Consider the following 26,441-nt stretch of genomic DNA (forward strand, 5'->3'; position numbering starts at 1 on the left):
GCACGCAAGCAATATTAGAATGTCTTACGTGATCCATCGCAAAAAATGTTTAAATACGTTTGGTTACTATTTATATATTTAAATATTTAGTTGTATTTGATATTGAACTTTGAAGGTTTTTTGTTATATAGGTTCAATGAAGTCTTTAAATAAAAATACAGTAAAAAACACTCTCACATACAGGGTGTCACAGAATTCGAACGTCAAGCCGAAACGGGGTGATAATCATTTTTAAGTATTTATTTTTTTTATTCGCAATATTTTAATAATAAAATTGACATGTATATTACTATTTTACAATCCTGATTAAATGCGCCAACTTCTGATGAGACTTGCCAAAACACTTTAGTACGTATTTTGAATGTAGGGCCTCTCAAAGTCGACCGATTTTAAAAAAATTTAATCCCCAGTTTAACAAAAATCTTAAAAATTTGGAAGTATCGTATTATTATTTTTGACCGTAGTCCAAGAAACGTTACGCATGGCTAAGGTTCTAAAGTTAAAATAACCAGAATTAATAAAAATTAACCACAATAACCAATAAATGGTCATAATTTTACCAAAGTTCAAGGTCGCATTTAAAAGCTCATAATTTCCTAACGACCTTCTAATGTTTTTCAGGGGAGTTAGCGTAAATACTTGACACCCTGTACGCATAAATAAAATATTATGTGGAGAAAATTATTCAAATAGGAAATATTAATAAAGCCTATCACTTGAATATATATTTAGCCTATCGTTTGAGAAAATCATTTATCAATCAGCATGATGTAGTAATGCAATATTATGGATATATTTTTCTATACACTAAATATTTTTTGAAATAATATATATTAGGGTGGTGCCTAATATAGACATTTCCGAATTTCCTTGCTCCCAAGGGCCCAAATGGTTCCAAATTGATAAAAAAAGCAATTGCGCTCTATCTAAAAGACAATATTAAGAGCTAAAACTTTCAGACAATTGTTTTATCAATTTGGAACCATTTGAACCCTTGGGAGAAAAGAAATTCGAAAACGTCCATATTAGGGACCACCTTAATATATATATATATATATATATATATATATATATATAAATATGTGTATATATATATATATATAAATATGTGTATATATATATATATATATGTATATATATATACACATACATACATACATACGAGTACATATCATGTAATTTTATCATATTATCATATCATATCATGTAATATATATATATATATATATATATATATATATATATACACATACATACATACATACGAGTACATATCATGTAATTTAAATAAAAAACGTACCTTAACTCGACCAATTTTCTGATGTTCCGGGTTCATCTGCAATGAAAATTAATTAATTAGTATAAAATTGGTGTATACAAATGTAACAAATTTAATAATTATTTAAATAAAATATATTATATTTATATTATAAAAAATAATATTAAACTATAATTTAATACAAAACATATTCGGGTAATATGCGCGACTTAGAAACATTTCACATTGAATATCGAGTTCTGAATTGAAAATTAAACTGTCGAGATAGTCAGTATTTGTAGTAAGTTCACCTTAAATATATACCACACTATGCAATGTATTTTATGGTTTAAAATTTAGGTGGAGAACTTGAAATGTAGTGTTGTATTTTGGTAAATATAGTAATATCCGAACATTGGTAAAGATTCAAATAAAAAATTATTTTATATAATTATTTAATACACCATAATAAATAAGTTGTTAGTGGCTTTTGGTCTTAAGGTAAGTTGCATGAACTTTCCCACATGTGTAAATAATGTACATAATCAATAAGAAATCAATAATCAACCTATGTTATATTAAAACTATTGCAAACAATTGAACTTTTTACTACACATTATTACTAACTGGCCTCTAATACATATTTGCGTGTATTTTTTAAAAGCCTATCTCAAATTTTAATTATTTTTTTATTTGAACCACTTTCCGTATGTTCATTAAGACTAGGTACACTACCATCATACAAGATTCATTAAAATCGTCAAAATTTTATTTATAACAATTAATTACGAAGAAACGGCCTGACCGATGTTTACCAACAACTAATCGGCATGATTTCCAACCGATATTTTTCAAACGATGAGCGATGGTTCTTCTCATTATTTTAAATTTTGTTTCTTTTTAAAATTTCAGGAAGTTTCAAAAATTTCATTATTTTTTAGAATTAAAAAAAAAATCGGCACTATGTATGTCATAATTCAGCATATTTAACAAACATGCTGTGTTTGCCGTTTTTGGTGGTTTTTGCCCCGTATCTTCAGAACGACTAGACCTGCCTTGGTCAAAAACTAATCAGCACGTCCTTCATCAATACGAATGGAATAATTTTTGAATTATTCAAATCGACTGATCGGTGTACCAAAATCGTCGACGAAAATTTGTATCCGCGCGCGCACACACACACACACACATTTTTTCTAAGATATAACAAAATGTTTAAAAACATTCAAAACGTGTGGATATGCAAAAATTTTCATTTTCTATTTTTTTGCGATTACTATAACTTACCCTACGGGAAGTTAAAAATTGAAAAGTTCAGGTTCAGATAAAGGTATGACTAAAAGTATGAAATATTTAATGCGTTAAATCTTTAAACGTTAAAATGCAGATTATTATGATATGTATTATGAGGTCTATTTATGACGCACGAATGATATTTTTTATTATCATAGTTGCCAGAAAAAATACATAATAGAAAACAAAAGATAGTAAAAACTACGTCAATATTGTATACATATTTTTATATATTCATATTTTAAACGGATTTTTTATTACAATAATCATCGTTGCTTTTAAAGTTGGAAGTTCATTAATACTTCATGCTATTCAAAGTTAGCTTACTTTAATCTATGCTGTGGACAGTATGTTGATGAACGTCAAAGCCGAAATTTAGTAAATTTGATTGACGGCGTGAAGAAGGTAATCGTCGTCCTCCATTGGATAAGCGGCGAAGTTATTTTTTTTTTAACAGCAGTCAGAACATGATGTTCTATGGCTGTTTGGTTCAATATTAACTCAAGTAGTGATTAGCGAAGTTGCAACAACTATAGATCCCCACCTTGGTTGCTCACCTCATCGCAGTCCCTATTCGGATGAAAACAATGCGAGAAAAGCTCACCAACATGAAGGCTCATCGATCGGAACATCAAGTTCAATCTAACCACACGCGTAAAATCTAAGAGGCTTGACTTTTACATTTATCCTGAAATCGGTGGATTTTGCTTCCGTTTATGTAGTAAATTCAGGTAATGGCATCGGACAAGTTATACTTCCTTCGACTGTCAGAAATCATATGCCTTATCTTAAGAAATTTACAAATATTATCCTCAAGAGAAGAACCGGCCAAGATTCAATCGCTTTTCATAACCAGCATGGTGATGATAAGTCTTTCGAAGCAGCATCAATTATACCAATCGATTTGACTTGGAGTTATTAGTAGAAAAAAGATATGCGGAGTAGATTTAATCATTGTTCTTTTTAAATGTAATAGTTTTAAATAGTTTTCTTGATTTTATATACAAGTATTGGAAAAATATATTTATTAAATTTTTTATTTATTTTATTTTTTTAATATAAAATACACATTTGTTTCATTTTGTTCAGATAAATATCGGATTTCTGTTTAAGGTTATAAAAACAAGTATTTGAACTTTCCTAAGCTTTATCTTCATTATTACAGTGAATCTTTAATAGTGAGTTTGTGACAAAAATAATATAAAAATCGTAAATAAATCGTAAAAATAATAAATTTAAGGATGGGACAATATTAATAAAAATGTATAATGCAAATAGTAAAGAAATATTGAATTGAAGAGGTCATATAAAGATATGATAAAAAGTATTAAATATTTAAATAAGAAAAAAAGAAAGTAAATACTACGTCAATATTCTATTTATATTTCAACATATATATTTTACATCTTTTTACAGGTTTCTTAATACAATAAAATTCTTGCGTTTGAATGGAAATACTAAAAATCATTGAAAAATTGCTACAATTTCATTAATACTTTATATCAATTAAAGTTTGCTAACTCAAATCTATAGTGTGAATAGTATGTCGATGAACCTCAAAGCCGAAATTAAGTAAATTTTCTTGACGATGCGAAGAAGGTAATCGTCTCCCTCCATTGGGATTAGCAAAGCTGCAACAACCATAGATCCCCACCTTGGTTGCTCACCTCATCGCAGTCCCCAATCGGATAAAAACAATGCGAGAAATGCTCACCGACACAAAAGGCTCCATCGTTCCGAACATTCAAAATCTATCTAAGCAGACACGTCAAATCGAAGATGCTCGACTTTTACATTCATCCTGGAATCGGTGGATTTTGCTTCTGATTATGGAGCAAATTCAGGTAATAGTATCGGACAAGTCATACTTTCTTGAACTGTCAGAAATCCCATGCCTTATCTCGAAAATTCAAATACATCCACAAGTGAGGACCAACAAAGTTTCAATCGATTTTCATAACCTGCATGGTGATGATAAGTCTTTAGAACCAGCAACAATTATACCGATCCATGTCCCATATCCAATCTATTCAACTATGTGTATTTCTCTGGATTTGAAGTTATTAGTAGGAAACATAAATGTGGAGTAGACTTCACCATTGTACTTTTTAAATGTAAAAATTTTAGTTTTCTTCACTTTATATAAAAATATTGAAAAATATTTTCTTTCATGAAAATATATTTATAAAAATATTTTTTTTATGAGATGTACATTTGTTTTATTTCGTTGACATGAATACTAGATTTCGGTTTGAGGCAATAAAAACAAGTATTTCAATGTATTGCCTTAAACTGAAATCTAGTATTCATGTCAACGAAATAAAACAAATGTACATTTCATAAAAAAATATTTTCATAAAAGAGAATATTTTTCAATATTTTTATATAAAGTGAAGAAAACTAAAATTATTACATTTAAAAAGTACAATGGTGGTGAAGTCTACTCCACATTTCTTTTTTCTACATTTTTGCAACTTTCTACGTTTACATTTGCGACAAAAAACGACTTTGAAAAAAGGAGACACATTCACATCTCGGCCAAATGATGAGCTACAGATTTGAAATTTGGTATATCGTTTTTTCTCGAAAATACCTATAAAATAGCAATAAAATCATTCGAACACCAGAGTGGGGCCAATTTTGTATGAAAACCCGCCCATACCACTCTAACTAAAAAAAACGGCTCGGCCGGTTATTGCGCAAAACGGACCAACCCTTAACGAGTAACATCGGAAAATCAAAAAAGAAATTTTCAGAAAATTGGATAAAGTAATGTATGTGTATATGGTGCATCAATGCTGCCCTGCAATTCGGGGCTTCCGTCTCACCAAGGATGACTAAAATCTTGTAATGTTCTGTTTGACGCCTTAGGCAAGAATGCAACGCGGTCGTAATATAAATTGCGTATAAAACGCCCGTTCTTAAAATAGAATCGTACTGAAAACAGGTTTCCACATGAAAAAGAACGTGCTTTTCAGATCTCCTACCCGTCAAACCGCCATATGTTTTGCACGACAACCAATTATCAGAACTAAAGCACATGGTACAGTTCATTTTCAATTGGGATATTCAATTACTTGTAATTGATTTAAAAAAATATATAGAAATATTTTTGGGCACCTAATAAATTATTAATTAATTAATTTAAATATTTTTTTTATATATATTTTTAACAGCAATCAGAACCTCACGTCCTATGAGCTGTTGGGCTGAAACTTCTCTTTACTTCGTATTTTAAATGGTAACCAAATGGTTAATCCATCCATATTTGAAGATTTTGTTTTGTTATTAGAATTAATCTAATAGGGCTGACATTTTATTGGTGCAGCAATGCCGGGCAAGGGCTATTTTCACTTGGAAACATATTGCTATCTATATTTTCAAGTGCAAATCGTTGACACATGTACAGTAAAGTTCTCAAAGCATTTTGAGTAGTACTAACTGAGTTTTTGTTGAATATACATTGTAAAAAATATCAAGAATATTCAAATTTAAAGGTAACAATATTTATAAATCTTTCAAATTATTTAAGCATCTATTAGTAAACAACATAATCCTTGTATTAAGTTAAAATATAATTATACTACTCTATAATGCATACTCTATTATTATTGAAGATGGTGCGAAATACTCCAGATGTAGAAAAACTAGTGAAGGAAACATAATATTTACAGGATATTTGCAAGGTCTTATATACATATAAATACAAATGATAAACTGATAAACAAAAGTATCGACATAACATGTCATTACGCAGTATTAAAGGCTGTCGTAGTTAGTAATAATTATTTCATAAGTATCTGGATCATTACATTATAAATAGAATATACTTTCACTTTATACGGACAGAATTAAGTAATTATTGAACTGCTTACTACCATTATAATAAAAAACTAAAAAAAAATGATTTTCAAAGATTTTCAAAAAGCAAGACATGTTCAAAGGATGTGAAAATTGATTTTATTGCTGGTAAAATTTTGCTACTTTTACTTGTTAAATAATTGATACAAATGATACATTTTCAGTATGTTTCAAAAGCTTAGTCTATTAGGCCTCAAAATATCTTAGCTTACAAAATCTGAAAATTTCTCGACTGATACAGGTTGTCGAAAAAGTTTTAATATATGCTCTTTTAACAAAGTTACCATGGTCCAAGTGAAAATTTTTCTGATATTGTGGCGATTACAGTGTTAATAAGCGTCAAATATCTCTGCGAATTTGAATAAAACTATTTTAGTCCAGTCATTATAGTAAGTTTACCTCAGTATTCGAAAAATGGCACCTTAAAAGTTGTCTCAAAACCTACATATAGTAATTCCGAAAATCTTACCTAAATTAAGCTTAAATGACCAGACTATTCATTATAGAGCTTCGAATATTTTTACATATAACGTATACCTATGCAATGACTATTAGTTTTAATATCATTTTCTAAAATCACTATTTACGTTATTTAATTTTTACAATCAGTTAATCAAATTTCTCTCAAACTTGAAATTTGTTTAAATTTGTTTATATTGATGGCTATCTGAAATTTATTTCTAAGCAATATTTCAGTAAATATGCACCATATTTTTCTCACGATATAAGCTGTTTTATATCTAATATTTTGCTTAATTTGCTAAACTTAACTCAATTGCTCAATTAAATTCATATATAGTCCATTCATATTTATCGTTTGTAAACAAATCGATTCCAAATAAGGAACAAATTTGAAAACAACATTCAAACCAAAACATTGCAACTGATAAAAAATCATTTTCCCGATTCTGCATCAAAACGTTGAAACATTTTTTACTGTATGTTCTAATATATGTAAAAAAATAATCTTAAGTATCAATCTAGATGGTCTAATAGAATAGTATTAATTAATAAAAATAATTTAGTTGACTGTATGCTTTAGCAAGGACCAAAAAACGTTTATTTTTGTTTATTTACCTATATTAATTGGATTCATTGGATGCTAGTTGGCATTTGGTTCTTTTAGCAATCAAGAATTGTACTTATATATATCGGGATATTGAAAAAAAGGCCAATTTTATCAGGATATTTGAAGGAAAGAAGATTGTTTCACTATTATTTTTCAAATTCAAACTATTATGCTGTCTCGCATAAAAATTATAAAAATTTAAAAAAAAAATGCAGCAAGAAAACTTTTATTTATTAAGCTACTAATAGTGTATTTCTACTTTGTAACGTGATATTTTTAAAATCAAAATTTCTGCATATTTTTACATTTCAAAGGTTTTTTAGCATTTTGGCATACTTAGGATTCCAAAATGCTAATCAGTGTGTATGTATGTGCGGCTACAATTTTTCTACAATGTTTCCAAGAGATTACCTACGATTGTATTACTACGATGTTTTCACAGATTACCCCATTTGAATGACTCAAAAAGCATTTGATTTTTATTGACAAGGAGACGTGCTAATTATTTTCTGGCAAAGATAGGAGTCATTTTAAAGATATAGAGCAAACAGTGCAAAAAATGCAATTTAGTTTTTGAGAGAACAGACCGCTCAATTTTAATTATATGAAAAACATTACGCTTATATTGACGCAATAAATATTGATCAAATTTTTGTAAAAACAGGTCCAGCGGTTTCAAAAATTTAACAAATTTCCAAAAAAAATTTAAGCTTTTTAAAAATTTGAAATTAAGGGATGGGAAGTACCAGCAATTAGTCTTAAGGCACGATGCCGTGCATCACTAGTTTCCTAATAATTAACTATAAAATTTATTACAAGTTATTGATAAATGTTGTGTCAACGATGCAATATAAATAGATGATAAATGAAGAACTACAGTGTCCATACAAGAAATGCGCTTTACTAAAAACAATTACGTTAATTTGAATAACCTTAAGTGCAGCTTGCGAATGACTACACTTAAATTGTAATTGAAAATAAATTAAATAAGGAATGAAAAAAAAATTATATATTTATTCGCAAAACTGCCATGCATTGGCGCTAGAATTCTATATAGGTAAATTATTTTCTACCTAGACTAAAAATGATTTTTAGCTAGGATAACTAGATTTACCTAGATTATTAGTTACCGAGATTTTATGCAACCGTCGAATATAATTATAGTAGTTAAGTTGCAATTGTGAGATACTTGATTGCCGCGATAATGACACGGCACGGTTTATTTATGCAAATCATATATTGCGTATTTTCATGATAATAAAAAGTAAATGGCGTCAGTTAGATTCATCAGAACGCGATGGAAAATATTTTCCATTCTAGTGTATCTTGTAAAGAAAATATTCTCGGAAATATAAACTGAATCTAAATAAAAATGTAGAATTATTTGGGATAATGATAATTTATTATTTTTAAATCACAACTCAAAATATTTTGATTGCCTTATAAAATTTTTATCTTTATAAGGTTACCATATTTTTTTTAAAGTCAAAGTAGAAATAAGTTTCAATTCAAATTAATATATTTTTTAAAATCAGAATTATTGACTTTTAGTAAAAACTTTATTATTCGATTATATTTAACATTATATATTTTAATCTTTTCATAAAATTCTATTCAATTTTCTTTATAATTATCTTGAAAAAATAGCACTTATACCAGATAGTCAAAAAGTTCATTTTTATAACTTTTGTTAATTTTCGTGTCAAGTTTGAAGTCATTAATATGAGAAGAAATTTTAACCTGCTTATGGAATTTTATACTATTTTTTCAATTTACATAAGCATTCTTGTTGTAGTATCATTTTAAGATATTCGTTAAGAATTCAATTTGTAATTTCATTTTGAAATATTTGCGACGATTCGATTTAAATCTATACTTCTCATAAATTCGGGACAAAAGATCTAAATCCGGGATAAATATTGCTTTTAGAAAAACCCGGGACCCAAGGTGGAAATCCGGGACTGTCCTAGCTAAATCGGTTTGTATGGTCCTCTTATTTTGTTATATAATGCTATAAAAAATAGACAAATTGTAATTATGAGAATAATAAATTCAACAATAACAATTATAAACATGCTATGTATGTACTAATATTTTACAGAGAATTGTAATTGTTTAATTAAATATTCTAAACCATTTAAACAATGTTAATTAATCCGGTGCATGCATTGAATTGTAAATTAACCAAACTATTGAATGTTTAGTAGTCGTCCATTCGATAATGGAATTCAGAATTTATTCATTTACTATGCGAGCTTTTTGCATTTATCAACACTAATAAAAAAATTACAGTTAAATAAAAAATATTTCTTAGTACGACAAATGTTAAGATAAAATTTGAAAACGCGTAAATTTTAATGTGAAGTAGGTAAATTACAGTAAAACACCATGTTGTAGCCAATAAAGTTTAATATAATAAATTATTTCAAGTACCTTAAAAACAAAACTATGTTCAAGACTTAGAAAACACGTTTCAAAGATCAGGCAAAAAATACTCAATAGAATGTATCTCTATTAACAAACAACTCTTACTTTTGTTAATTAAAATAAAGACAAAAACCATCACTTCTACGATAAATTTCAAGCTTTTCCTATTTTTTATGCAATTTTTTATCGTCTTATTTAATTAATGGTAAATATCGGAATGCACCTTTCGGTTGTGATCTCACGGGGCTTTTTAGTAAAATGAATCAAACTTTTGCATGATGAATCACAGGATTTTCCGAACGCAAAATGAAATAAGAAATATTTATGTAAGAAATCAGGTGCATAAAATCTTTTAGTAACAGTAGGTAAATGGTAATTAAGCTTAAAATAGATAAAATAGTATTTGGTTTCATAAGAATATAAAGTTACAAATAGATTTATTTATAATTATTTTCAGCGGTACACGTTAAATAATTTTTAAATTTAAAGTGTCAAAACTGTGAATAAACTGAATTTAAGAGCGTAATAAGTAAATGAATTTGTATGTTAATTAGATATACAAAAAAAGAGTGCGCGTAAGGTTCACACGCGATTGAAGTAAAACTTATTTGCTACTGTACAAAGTAGCAAATTTAAGTTAATTAAAAATAAAGACATCTTAACAATTTTAAATAATGTTTTTTAGTAATATGGTAACACTTATGATGCACACATTTATTAGTGTCAACCATTATACACAATTATATAATGATGAATTATAAATTATATATTTATAATAGCATTAAAAATATATAAAATATTTAAAAACAATGTAATTAAAGTCATAATTCAAATGTGACATGATCGGTCTGTTATTGTAATTAGCATTTAGAAATGAATCTTTATTAGAGGAATGAAGTAATTGCTGATTAATAAATTCTATAATATTCGTTCACACAGTGTATTATGTTAAACAACGCCTAAACAAATATTGTTTTCGCAACTTCACTCATTATGTAATTGTGTTTGAAAAACTTCATGTAATTAAAATTAACATACATTCATTGACTGCTTGTATTTCTTTGAACAGCTGTAATATCTGTCTTGCCTAAAAATATTTTCCATTTTGATAACTTCAAAGATTTATAGAAACTACGAATAATATGGAAATAATTTCTAATCAATAAACTTGCATTTAGTTCACGGCACAAATGTTTAATTTGTTTTATTATTTTCAAGGAATAGAGTAAAATATTCTTCTGATTCGGGCATTTTACATTAAATCACGATTTGTACTACGATGTAACTTTAAAATGTTTATTTAGCTATGCCGTTTTCCTTGATAATATTGGAACGCATACAACTTTGATTCCGGTACGCATACAACGACATATCTCTATTCACATACGCGACGACTAATCACAATCGACCTGTATAGAAATGATATCATCAAGAGCGAACGACGAATCACTGGCACTCGACTCTTATCTTATCTGCCGTAACGCACTTCCGTTGCATTTGTATGGATTTACACCTTAGTCGCGCCTAAGGAAGTTTTACTTTTGTAGTTGATATTTCATAATTTCCAATTATCTTTGACAAAAAGGGAGTTCGACATGCACTTTATTGTTTCTTTAACGACAAATAAACTTTTACAAATGATTTCAAATCGAAATCAATAAGTAAATCATGAAACTTGTTTTTACAATGTACGGGTCAAAAGTTGCCAAGACCTGGGTCCCATAGCGCTCTGCGCTGCGTGAGAAGAGACAAGGACGCACGCATCTCGAACGGCGGCACACGTGACGCACTGCACGTGTGCGAATTCCACACGCTCTAACAGATCGTTCAATTGTCTTGAATAAAACGACAAGATTTGTTTTATTGCGCTTTTATAACTATATTTGATTAAACTACAAATAACATTTGAGGTATTGGAACGACAGACCATTTGTGCAAATATCAACGTTTGTAGAGATGTTTTATAAATACAAGTATGTCTTGATTTCAATGCTAGAACAAATTTTATTTAATGTGTAAATATCGAATGACTGACTGGCATGATTTATTTTCTTGCAGCAGTCATTTTGTCTATAATTAATAAAATAGAGGAAAACGTGCCCAATCGAACCTGTTGAACTGGACTCTCATATAATATACAAAATTGATAAAAAAAATTTTTTGGGATATTAATCGATATTAATGAGGTAGGGCTGGGCACAAAGATCCAATTTGAGTTTCAGTAATTATACTGCCTAAAGCAAACGAACTACATCGCAGCAAAAAACATGTTTCAAACAAACAACTATCGAAACTATGTTCAGTAAAATTCCCAGTTAATTCTTAATTTTAAAAATGTTTTTTTTAGATTTTTTCTAAAATTTCTTACCTGTCCCTTCTTGCACCATAGACAAGGTATAAAGGGACAACCATCGGGCAAACATATACATGTCTTAATTTTAATTTTAAAAATATTTTAATGATATCTAATTTATTTAACCAATGCAAAATAAAAAAATCATGAGCACATTTTTTTTACAAAGATCACACCGTATATAACCTGGATCTAGAATTTTGTGATAATTATCAGCAGAAATGAAGTGAACTATTAATTCAATATTTCTCTTGTAAAATTGCTTTTTCAAGTTAATCTTATTTTTTGTATTTTTGTCTATGTATAGGTTTAGTTGGTTATTTTTACCCCACGCATATGTAAACTTTCACAGCGATTATATGAACAAAAAAAAATTTGTCTTATATATATATATATATATATATATATATATATAAAAGATAAATACATATTATAAAACAAATGACGTATATTTGATTACATTCAAGTATCATGAACTAAACAAAAGAGCTCAAAACCAAAAAAAAGTACCGACAAAATAGAATCTTTTGTTAAAATGATCTCATTACACATGTTTTGCCTTGTACTTTAAAATAATATCACTAAAAGCTCTATACTTATTTTTGAAATAATGGCCTTTAAGCCCAACTTTACCCTATATAATAAAATTTTCTATATTATTATTTTTGCACAGGCAAATACCTAAGCACAAAGTTGTGCTTAATTACCACAAAGTTGCGGTAAGAATTATAAAAGAATGGTACCATAGTAAATTGTTTAAATGTTCAAGAAAAAAATAGAAATATAATTATATATTAAAATAACATTTGTTCTAATACACAGTAATGCGCATATTTTAATTTTTATTTATTTTGCTAAATATTGTAACTTTTTTATGATTTATCAAACCTATACTTTTTTTCCACATGTACGACATAATACATACCATTATATATGATCAAGATTTGACCAGGGCTTTTATTTAACCTGGGATCCTTCGGGGTAGGGGATACAATTATAGGAGTATAAATACCTGTAACATATAATAATAAGAGAGAATAGCAAATGTAATAAGAGAAGAAGGTTGTAGAGTGTAGTTCAATATATGTCAAATTAAATAGTGGTTTTATTCACATCTTCTTATGGTGATGAAATATTTATAATTTACAGTCCACTCAATATCAAATTAATCAAAGTGATCCTCACCAATATATAAAATCAATGGTAAGAGTATACCTAATTCGTGAAAGTGTGTAATACCTGAGGGTAAAAAACTATGTAACCCTGAAAGTGTAAATTACATTATATAATGAAATTTTAAATTAAATTTAATGTATTTTGGATTATTCACAAATCTCTCACCTAGATTTTTAATTAAAAAATAAAATATTTCAGTGGCGAGAGCTTCAATAATATTCAATATTTTAAGAAATGGACATTATTGTAGGTTAAGAATAAAATGGTATAAGAGAATAGTATTGAAAGAAAATGAAACAAAAAACAGAAATTAGTCTAAAATATGTTGAATTTTTAGTCGGCATAAATCATTATTTTATCTTTATCTGATTAAATGATGGAAGATTTTTGTATACACCCTTATTTATTAGGGAATTTTCTGCCGGCCGTTGATCTAAACTTGTGGTCAATAATGTGATCATACATTTGAGCTTTGAAACTTGCCACAAAGGGATTCAAGCATGCAATCAAATTCTATTGTAATACTTGCATAAAACAATTGATTTATGTTTAATTTATATATCATACGATCAGTTTGTTCGTCAATATTATTATTTATACACAATTTGTGGTTAGGTGCTACGTATGAAAGAATGGACAATGGGTTCGATCATCTCAATATTATTAAATGGTTTATATGAAACTTCTTTTGTCATCTGATCGATTTGATCGAGTAAATATAAACTATATTTCTCGTGAAATTTAAGTACAAAAAGTTGTTTTATTCTATTGTTCTATTGTGCAATATTCAAAAGGAATTCGATGTGCTTCATTTTCATCCAAACAAAAGTTTGATATATATATATATATATATATATATATATATATATATATATATATATATTCATGTAGGAGAAAGGAAGTTGATAAATATTTAGTTTATTATTTATAATTTAATCGCAATGCTCAGGCACATATACATCTCAATAAATAATTTTGTACGCAGTATTGAGTATTTTGGAGTATTAAATTATACAATATTTCAGAAATTATAAGAAAAAATATAGGATTTTCATATTCGAATAATACTGAAAAATTAAATCAGACAACCGCACTGATCCAAGGGGCATATTGCAAAATTATTTAAAAAAATTTAAGTATAACTCACAATTGTCTCATTTCAATTTTTGTTAATATTTTAGTCTAACTATGGCAATGCAAAAAAGTATTCTTCAACACCAATCAGAACTTAACGAGTTCTATGAGCTGTTGTGTTGATTGTGAGTTAAACGACAGGAGTTTTCTTTTATAGATTGCCACCCAAACGGTTGCTCCACATTTATAATTATTTTTTTTTTAATATATTTGTACTATTTTTATTGATAAATTTCTCTCTATGTTTTTAAGTAATTTGAAACTGCTGATGGTGATCCCGAAGCTCTAATCCATGGAAAAGCACCACAATAAAAATGAATTTAGATAATTTCATTTTTTTCTATAAATTCTCAACCAAATGAGGAGGAAGAAGAGATCAGCAGTTCAAATTGGTGTATGGCGTTTAAATGGTTTAAATACAAGATATCTTGCATTGCGCCACTGCTCTTTAATTTTCGAAATTAAAATCGAGAAGAATTCAAGTTATGATGCCGGTTGGAATTTTAATAATTAATTTGCGACTTTAATATTTAGTCTCTAAAACTGCTACTCAGCCTTGAAAAATAACAGTTTGTAAACAATTTCAAAATTCTGAAAAATATCTAAATAAATTTAAATGGCGGTACTTTAAGTTCCATCATTTTGCCTTAAGGCACAATGCCATGTACCACGAAGTAAATTTTTTGCATATGACTCGATATTTAAATTCTAAGCGCATACTTTCATGATCTATGGAATTGCATCCAGTTAAGGGGTTGTAATGTAGAATTCAAACAAATATTTTTATTTCTTTTCTTTCACATATTTAAAGTTTAACTATTTAAGAATATGTGTACAAGAAAATTTTTAAAAACTTAAATTATTTTTGGAGATACAGCTGTTTCGCGAAACATTTAACAGATTTTTCTCATATATTATCTCATAATAATTTTCTCATCATCTCTTATATTAGGATGGCAACTTGGCAGATTTTCATAGAAAATCAAGGACATTTTTTTCATGAAACTAAATAATTTTATTCTGAGATGCGTTGTTCATATTGATAACTGACTTTTTGTCATCAATATTATTCTACTGTCACAAAATTCCTGGTTTTTATTAGAAAGAAACTGAATTAAGTACAATTTGATCCCATCATCATCATTAAATTGTTTACTATTCGAAGAGTTTTGTGAAGATTGAAACTAAAAGCAATCAGATGGTGTAAAAGGTTAAGGATTGATTTTTCGAGTTCTACTGTATAGATTTATTTGTAATTTTCAGTGAATCTTATTTCTAGGCATCACTCTGGCATATAATAGACTCATGACCAAATTTCAATGCTTACTGTTTTTTTTTAAAAAAAAACAAGAAACACAAAAAAGTGGTAAGAAAACAGTCTTCTTTCAATTAGTCGCCATTTTATAAAAAAAATAAGTAGTCAGTAGTATATACTATAGCCACAACGCCCTAGATTAGTAATTTTTTTTATTTATTAACTTTCCGTAGGGTAAGTTATAGTAATCGCAAAAAAATCGAAAATGAAAATTTTTATGTATCTTCACGTTTCAACACCTGAATATTTTGGCATACCTTAGAAAAAATGGATGTGTGTGTATGAGTGTGTGTGTGCGGATACAATTTTTTGTCGACGACTTCGGAAACACCGATCAACCGGTCAACCGATCAAGTCAAAAAAACATTCGATTTGTATAGAAAAGGAGACGTGCTGATTAGTTTTTGACGAAGGCAGGTCCAGCCGTTCCAAAGATACGGGGCAAAAAGTGCCGAAAACGGTAACTCAGTTTTTAAGAGAACGGAGCGTCCGATCTTAATAATTCAAAAAACATTTGACTTGTATTGACAAGATGAAGAATTGATCAAATTTTCATGAGGGCAGGTTTAGCGGCTTCGGAGATCTAACGAAAAAATTAAAAAAAAATGCCATTTGGTGGTCAAAAATGATCATTAGACATATGCACATCAAATTATCAGATATTTTATAGAGATTTTAACAATAAGTATAAATTTTGTTTGCATTCCTATGGGTTCCGTACCAATGTTTATTCGTTAGACGGCGACGCGGCGTTTACGCGCTTTGACATTTTGTCTTTATGCAGTTAAAGCAGTACGATTGCGTTGAAAAAAAGTTCAGATCTTTAAAAAAAAGTCATTTTTTGTCCAATTTATAGTTTCTTAAAAATCTTATTTTTTCGAAGTAAATTTTTTTTAAAAATATCAATCGTTTTTAAAAAAATAATAATTTTTGGTACGGGAAGTTTCAGCAATTTGCCTTAAGGCACGATGCCTTAATTGCCTTAAGACAGAATTCCACTTACAGCTAGTTCTCTAATAATATGTCAAATATACACATTGCGCATTGGTACAGCAGTAATCAAAAAAATCAGCTCCGTCGGCGATTATTATTGAAAACAAAATTTGTTTACAAAAGCGCATATTCTGTCAGACGGACGTCTCTCGATGGCGGTGGAGGGGTCAGACTGGGCCTTATCTCGAGCGGCCGTCCGAGACGTTTGTCTTCCTTTCATTGTTAACGTGATCGCCAACGCGCTAACAAGCGATCACGAACCCAATCACTAATAGTACGATCAGTAAGTGAATCACTTCACTAGTGATATAAATGGTCACCGATTAAACGATTTACCGGTAAAGTGTTCGTGTGAGTTATTAAAGTGTCGGATAACAAAATCACAGGACGAAGCAAGATGAATTTGTGCGTGCCACTCTTAAATTTATTGATCCTGGCGCTGGTTTTGATAGGTGAGTCTTGCAATGATTATTACTATACGCCTGTTATGGTGGAAAAAGTGAAAAATGACCTTAGAAAAATTGGGTATTGGTGGGTCTTTTTTCAAAAAAAAAAAAAAAAAAATGTTACTGTTTATAGATATTGTTGTGAATCGTTAATTTTGGTTAGGTGTATTATGATTTAAAACAAATTTTGTATTAGTGAATGTTCAGTTGGACTAACTGTAATCACATTATTATTTATTTACAATATTTATTTTTTATTAATTTATTGCTTGGCATCTGTATACTTCTTTATTGACATGAAATTAAATATGAATCAAACTTAACGGCCACTTGATGTTATTTTGATTTACTTGGAATAAAAACTTTGAATATTTTGAAAACTCAATGTATACTAAACTAGTGGTGCATGGCATTGTGTCTTAAGGCAAATTGCTGGAATTTGCTTTGAATTTTTTTGTTATTTTGAAAAAAATAGATTTGAAAGTTTTGAAATTTTGGAAAAAATTTCATTTTTGAAGAATTTAATTTTTTTTTAGTATTTTCTAATTTTTTGAAAATTTCGTAGTTTTTAATGCAATCGCGAGACGAAATATCGAAGCGCGTAAGCGCTGCTTTACGGTTTACAAATATACATTGGAACGTAACTCATAGAAATGTAAACAAAATTTATACCTATTAAAATCTCTATAATATATCAGATCATTGGAAGTGCATATGTCTAATGATCATTTTTGATCCCCAAATGGCATTCTTTTATTTTTTTTTGGTCTCCGAAACCGTTGATCCTTTCCAAAATTTCAATCAGCTGTCCGTTTAATTAAACTAATTCAATATTTGAATAATATGCAATAATTTAAGAATAATAAAAATAGTAATAAATTAACTATAAACACATACGATTTGGTATCCTTTGAAGAGATTATTGGTGGGTCTTTTTTCAAAAAAGAAAATATGATACTGTTTAAAGATGTTGTGAATCGTTAATTTTGGAAATTTAAGAGTATTATGACTAATTGTAATCACATTATTATTCATTCACAATATTTTCTTTTATTAATTTATTTTTTTGGCATCTGTATACTTCCTTATTGACATGAAATTAAATATGAATCAAACTTAACGGCCACTTGATGTTATTTTGATTTACTCAGAATAATAACTTTGAATATTTTTAAAATTTAATGTACACTAGACTAGTGGTGCATGGCATCGTGTCTTAAGGCAAATTGTTGGAACTTCTCGTACCGAAACTGTAATTTTGTGAATTTTTTTTTGAATTTTTTTTTGTAATTTAAAAAAAAATGGATTTGAGAATTTTGACTTTTTGGAAAAAAATTCATTTTTGAAAAATTTGATTTTTTTTAAATATTTTCTAATTTTTTGAAAATTTCGAAGTTTGTAAAGCAATCGCGAGACGAAATATGGAAGCGCGTAAGCGCCGCTTTACGGTCTTTCAAATAAACATTGGCACGAAACTCATAAAAATGTAAACGCAATTTATACTTATTGAAATCTCTATAAAGTATCAGATGGTTTAGTGTGAATATGTCGAATGATCATTTTGTTTTAATTCTAAGTTTTTGAAAATTTCGAAGTTTTGAAAGCAATCGTAAGACTATGTATCGAAGCGCGTAAGCGCCGCTTAACGGCCTTGCAAATAAACATTAGCACGAAATTCATAAAAATTTAAACAAAATTTATACTTATTGAAAATATCAGATGATTTAATTAATGTGCATATGTCTAATGATCATTTTTGACTGCCAAATGGCATTTTGTTTTATTTTTTTTTTTATCTCCGAAGCCGTTGGTCCTGCCTTTTCAAAAATTTAATCAGCTTTCCATCTTCATTTAATTAAACTAATTAAATATTTGAATAATATGCAACGAATAATAATATAAAATTAACTATAAACGCATACAATTTGGTATCCTTTGAAGAGATATTAATTATTGGTTCTCTTATTTCATCTTATTTATTACATTTATTTTAATGTAACACTTTTTAAGATTTATTAATTATAATTTAAATTAAAACTTACTTGATTGAGTGTTGATATTTAAATCTATACTTGTTGGCGGTTCAAACATAACTAACCCTCGTTCAATAATAATCAGTTTTACCTGATTCGACCCTTATTGTACAGATAAGGGTCGATTTATAAAAGTTTTATATAAATGCTGGATTTGGTACTGACTTATATTTAAAATTACTAACTTATATTTTAATAAAGATGTGATGAACATAAAACATTATAATAAATACATAATAGTTCTTAACACCTTATATTACAATTATACAAAACGCTCGTTTGTTGTAAAGTCAAAACATTAACAATGTCATACCATGGAGCAATAATGTTTTCATTATTTGTACTATAAGGATACCAAATTATAAGTGTTTTTAGATTAGTTGTTATTATTCTTAAATTGTTACATATTATTTACTTAGTTTAATTATTATAGTTAACAGTAGTATATCCCACTGATTGAAGGCTAAGATGGTGGCCAAAACGTATGAATTTAAATGAATTTTTAAAAATTTCATAATTTTTTTTTTATAATGTAACGCCCGATCTTTAAATATGACCAATATAATTGAAATATATTTCACATAATGTTTAACTCTTTCCACTCGCGAATTCCGGAATTTAAATGTATTTTGCGGCCGGAGCGGCGGCATTCGAGTCGAAAGGGCTAAATCTATATTTAAATATAAACTATATGTACTTTAATCGCGGTGCTTATATCTCTAGTAGAAACCGTGTAAAGTTTGGGTAATTTAACAATTTCTTACTACTCTGTAACAAGCTATAATTGATGACTCTATAAACACCATGTGAAGTAGAAAACTTCTAAGTATAAAACAAAACAAATGATATCATAATTCTAATAAAGTAATAATTACGAAAACATATAAACAGAAAATATATGTACCTTGGAATTCGCATAGAATTCCACATAATTGTCCAATAATAATCGCGATCGCCAATCAATAAATTGAAATGATAAGAATTTTTCCATGGACATCAAGAATGACGCAATCGACGTGTGTTTACTATGTTTCGCACGGATCATTCGTAAATAAATTTCGATTTCACCTAATTTAATTGATCAATTGAACCTCGACTTATTGATTGATATCAAATTATTTATAGAGCTCTAATTTTATTATTAAATCAAATTTAACGTGTGTATTTTTATTGTCTATTATTAATTACTAAAATGAGGATATTATTGAAGAATATTAATTTCTTTTATAAAATACTATGTTACAAGTTTATTTTTGAATAAGCTTTCATGTATGCATTTTCATTTTTAACCATTAATTATTTTTTAAAATGAGTAGATTATTAAAACTTATTTGCTACTGTACAAGATGGCATTCAAGTAAAAATAAATACATCATAACACTTTTGAATTTGAATTATTAGTAATATGGTAACACTCGTGATTCACATATTTATTAGTGTCAACCATTATACACATTCATATAATGATAAATTATAAATTATATATTTATAATAGCATTAAAAATTGTATAATAATTAAATACAATAATGTAATTAAAGTAGTACTTCAAATATGACATGATCGGTTTGTCATTGTCATTAGTATTCAGAAATGAACCTTCATTAGAGAAATGAAGTAATTGCTGATTAATAAATTCTATAATATTCGTTCACACAAGGTATTATGTTAAACAACGCCTAAACAAATATTGCTCTCGCAACTTTATTCATTATGTAATTGTGTTTGAAAAACTCCATGTAATTAAAATTAACATACATTCATTGACTGCTTGTATTCTTTTTTACTTTTTCGCGATATAATCTCATTCTTTGAACAGCTGCAATATCTGTCTTGTCTAAAAAATATTTTCCAACTTCAAAGATTTATAGAAACTACGAATAATATTGAAATAATTTCTAAGGAACAGGGTAAAATATTCTTCTGATTCAGGCATTTTTCATTAAACCAAGATTTGTACTACGATGTAACTACATAAATGTTTATTTATCGATGCCGATTTACTTGTTGATAACGGTACGCATACAACGTTGACGCCAGTACGCATATAACGACAGATCTCTATTCACATACTAATCACAATCGACCCGTATAGAAATGATATCATCGAGAGGGAATAACGAATCATTGGCACTCGACTCTTATCTGCCGTAATGCACTTCCGTTGCATTTGTACGGATTTACACCCAGTCGCGCCTAAAGAAGTTTCACTTCAAAAAAAATCTTAAATTCTTTTATGTAATATAATGTTAAAAATTCTGATTCTAATTTTATTTTTATATATACTTTAATAAAGGTATCTCTAACTTCGATCAGTTTTTAGGGAAGATATATTTTTTATTTTAAAATTTCAAAACTTTTTATTTTCAAAAAAATTTTTTTTTAAATATCGTAATTGATTCGTATTTTAATTTCAATCACTAATATGTTAAAGCTTGCTTATATACTACAAATAAGTAATTTCAACTTTGCAATTTAGTTTATATAATACTCATAGATATTACTGTCTTCATTTTAATTTCGGTTGATTAGGTTTCGTTTATTTACTTTTTATGTAAACATATATACATAATGTCGTTGTACAATTTATAAACTCTTATATTTTATCTATTGATATACGAATACGAATGAAAGTTACACTGTTTATAAAAATCTATTTGAAACCATTTGAAATTCCTCGAATATTTTATCACGATGCCCTGTACCACTAGTTATTTTTTACCATTTGTTATTTTATCAAAAATATATTATTGGAAAATATTTATTTATTTATCAAATATATATTATTGGAAATTATTTATTATGAACTAAAATGTTAAAAATTCTTATATATATATTGATTATTGGATATAAAATTGATGTAATAAATAAATGAAATTTGATGAATGAATTGTAACCAAAAAAAGTTTAGCTGATGAATTATGAAACCAATTATTTCTAATAAACAATTAAAATATTTTTATCGGTACAATAAGTAAGTGTGGGGACCTTCAAAAATTTTTATTTTCAAGAAATTTTTAACTTTACCATTAATAAGCACATTTTAATTAATTTTGAATTATAATCGGCAAAGATGCAAAATTAGCTCCATATTGCCTTTTAATAGAATTCTCATAAAATAACATATAGCAAAATTATTTAAACAAATTTATAATTAATAAATTGAAATGTTAAAAATGTTTAATATGAGATTACAAATTCCTTTCATGTTCGCTATTTAAAACATTCATTTTTATCTAAAATGGATAAAAATAGTTAATTAGCTGATGGTAATTATAAAATTGATTAAATAAATCATAATAAAATTTGAGTTGTTTGATGAAGTGAAATGTTAAAAATTCTGATATGGGACTATCAATTTGTTTAATGTTTATTATTCAAAATATATTTGGATTTTTATCTAATATGAAGAATTGTATAAAAATAGTTCAGCTGATAATTATGAAATCAATTATATCTAATTATCATAATAAATATATTTCAATCGCTATATTGAGTAAGTATGGAAGTGTACAAGCAATTTAAGATTATATTTGCCATTAATATGCATAATTTAATTAATTTTAAATTAAAATCGACATTAATGCAAAATGAGCACCATATTGCCTTTTAATAGAATTCTTCAAATAGCAGATGTTAGCAATGCCGTTGCATTCTAAAACTTTCTCGAATATTGTAACTGTAATGTATATTCAAATTAAAAGAATGTTTAAAAATATTTAATCATTTTGATCATCGATTCCGTGATAAATTTCTCGTTTTCAAATTAAATTTAATCGCTCAAGTGGTTTGTGACGTTCGACATATCTGCGATTCCTGGACGCCTATCTAGTTCATGATAAATGACATTCAATCAATTCATGATTGATTGTAACATATATGATATTAAAATATGCACGTGTATGCAAAATAATCAAATTTTTGTATCTCGTAAAAGCAAATTAGCTATATGGACGACGGGCGACCTTCTCGAGATTGCAAGTCTTGAAATTAATTCGATGATTTGAAACCCGATTGTAAAACGAGTCAAGAAATATATTATATAATGTTTTATAATTTTGTTTGTAATGATATGCTTCTTATGCCAATTATAATTTTATATTCAAGCTTTTATAATAACTATATCTCTTCACTAATAATTAAATGCCATTATAATAAAATTTTATGGGATTTAATTTCATTTTCTTGAAAATTAAATGCTAAAGTTGTGATAACGATTTATGGCATGTTTATATATGATATATATATATATATATAGACAGAACCGGCCTGACGCCCCACTGAACAAAATGGCAAAAGCCTGAATTTAACACAAAAATAAAACACTTAAAAAAATCAAGTGGAAAAAAACGAAGAGAAAAAACTAAAAAAATTATTTATTACATACGTTTATCTTGAATTGTTTAATAGCAAATTTATTTAATTTAATTTATAAATATCATAAACAGATTTAGCATTATTTCACTTTCAATTTCTGATTTTTCAACATTTTGATCATGAATTTGTTAATCTCAGCACATGAAATCGGGCTAATATATATAATACATACATACATATACATTAGGGTGGTCCTTAATATAGACATTTTTGAATATCCTTGTTCCCAAGGGCTCAAATGGATCCAAATTGATAAACAACTCTCTGAAAGTTTTAGCTCTTAACATTAACTTTTGGATAGTGCGCAATTCGATCAAACTTCGTATGGAAATAGCATGGCAAAATTTTGAAAATTAAAAAAAAAAATTTTAGGTAAAATTTAGCGACAAATGAATTAAAAGTGAAAATTTGTGTCATTTTTCATTGAAAATTGGACGCTCTGCAAAATTTTTGAAATTTTTTTCATGCTATTTCCATACAAAACTTTGAATTGCGCTCTAGCTAAAAGACAATATTAATAGCTAAAACTTTCAGAGAATTGTTTTTTATCAATTTGGAACCATTTGAGCCGTTGGGAGCAAGTAAATTCGAAAATATCCATATTAAGGACCACTCTAATGTATATGTACAGACAGATGCATTATATATTATATTTACCGAATTTGTGCGCAGAGATGCCCATCAATCTCAAAATATAATATTGCCTAAAATGTCTAAAAAAAAAACGAGCCCACCCATCAAAAATTTGCTTTCACTGCATATAGTTATAAATACATATACATATACAGTAGAGGTCCTTTAGTCCGGCCCCCAACAATTCTAAATGCCCGATAGTCCGATTAATTCTTTTGACTAAATTCCATACAAAGGTTGTAATATTTCAAACAGAAGTTGTATTCATTTTATTTGTAATAATTGCATTTCAAGAAACAAAAATTTTAGACAAAAATTAACTAAAGGAAGATTTACTATAGTAGTTGACTGTTGATGTTTTTTTCTGTTTATTATGTTCAAAAATGCACATTGTAACCATTGAGAGTTTGAGAGTGTCCTCTTTGGGATTGAGATTTTTAATTTTATTGTTCAACTTAATAATTAAACTGAATTGCATTGAGTAAATAATGTAGCTTTTATTTCATAAAACTTTTAAAATCAATAATAAAATGTTGAATCTTTTTTCTCCTTATCTGTCTCTTTTGCCTTGTCTTTATGGTAAAAAGGAGTGATAAATTTTTGAAAAAGAGTAAATAAAACATTTCTAGAAGTATGAACTATTTGGGAATTTTACTGAATATGATTAGATAGTTCCGCCAAAACACAAAATATTTAGTGATACACATTATCAAAAAAATAATTAGAGAAGTTAAACTTCCGCGGCACTATCGGTATCAAAGAATACTTTCGTTATATATTCAGATTAAGATTCAGATCAGATTAAGTATTAACAAATTTTACAATAAACATTTGATAAAAATATTAAAAAAATTATAATTGACTTAAATAAAAAATTGAATTGATATTTATTATAAAATGTTGTTGTGTTAATTAGTTGAATACTACTTTCTCTACCCACGTGCATACTCTATGCAGTATATAATTATACTAAGTTACTAAGTATATATTACAGTAATAGTAATATATATTTAATTTACGTAAACTGCTATCGTTAATATTTATATTAAATTATAATATAAGATTATTTTTATATCGAATATCTAAAAATATTTGTTCCTCGTAACCTTAAGTCAATTTAAGTCAAGTTAATTTGTCTAAACTGTCTTGGCCTCGACAATTGACAATGAGGTAATAATTATAACGCACTTATGGTAATGTTGTTAAATATTACATCCTCAAACAAATATATAAATCAAGTTGTTTTGCATCATTCATATGACATGAACAATTGCAATAATTATGTTAAGCATATCTAAACAACAACTATTGTATTGGCTAATTCATTTTATTACTTTAATGACAAAAACATCACTTTAATTGGAAATTGCCTTATTACTAACTATAATAAGCAATTGATGACTTTTGTACTAGTATCAATTTGTAATGATAAATATTATAAGCGGAATCAAATACCCGAAATATTTTATTTATGAACCCTTTTCACTTAATGCCGCCGCTCCGGCGACAAAATTCATGTATTCATGTGAACATTATATATTTAGATTAAGCTCAAAAGAAGTTTGAAATTACTATGAACTATGGAACTATGGTTTAGTATCGGTATTGAATTAAAATAAAACAAATTATTTAATACACAAAAATATAAAAGATGAGTCAGAAATTAAAGTTTGAAGTTGAAACTTTAAATTGATGTTTCAAACTTTCAACGTGAAGTTCGAAAGATTTTAGGTGAAATAGAGACAAAATGGTATATATCGACAAATTGACACAAAAGTCTTATTTTAAAATTAGTATAGTTTTATTAAAGTTTCCGGAACTGTATAACATAAAGAAAGCTATTATAATAATCCTGTCAGATGTTGAGCGTCATTGTCTTGTCGGAGTAATTAGTTCAAACGTGTATCCCGCCTTCAAACTTTATTTTGTTTGGATGATTGCCATTTTTTCGGGTACTTTATATTATTATTTGCAATCATTTTTAATAAAATCATTGAACTTATGCCAGTACTCGTGATTTCGATAAATTTTTGCAATATTGCAATTGTCAGATAGTTAATGGAATTTTGATTATT

General features: G+C 27.5%; 1 protein-coding gene across 1 annotated transcript in view; it reads left to right on the forward strand.

The window, feature by feature from the left end:
• Positions 1-17,117: 17,117 nt before the first annotated feature.
• The window catches only part of LOC113377315, a 32,910-nt gene continuing 23,586 nt past the window's right edge, over positions 17,118-26,441 (forward strand). The window contains exon 1 of the mRNA XM_026617584.1: positions 17,118-17,331. Coding sequence (XP_026473369.1) covers positions 17,277-17,331 — 55 coding nt within the window. The 5' untranslated portion in view covers positions 17,118-17,276. The remainder of the gene's footprint in view (positions 17,332-26,441) is intronic.

Source organism: Ctenocephalides felis, unplaced genomic scaffold (assembly GCF_003426905.1).
Source record: "Ctenocephalides felis isolate EL2017-DRISC unplaced genomic scaffold, ASM342690v1 CF-g0.4_SCAFFOLD_01886, whole genome shotgun sequence".
In the NCBI taxonomy this organism is placed as follows: domain Eukaryota; kingdom Metazoa; phylum Arthropoda; class Insecta; order Siphonaptera; family Pulicidae; genus Ctenocephalides; species Ctenocephalides felis.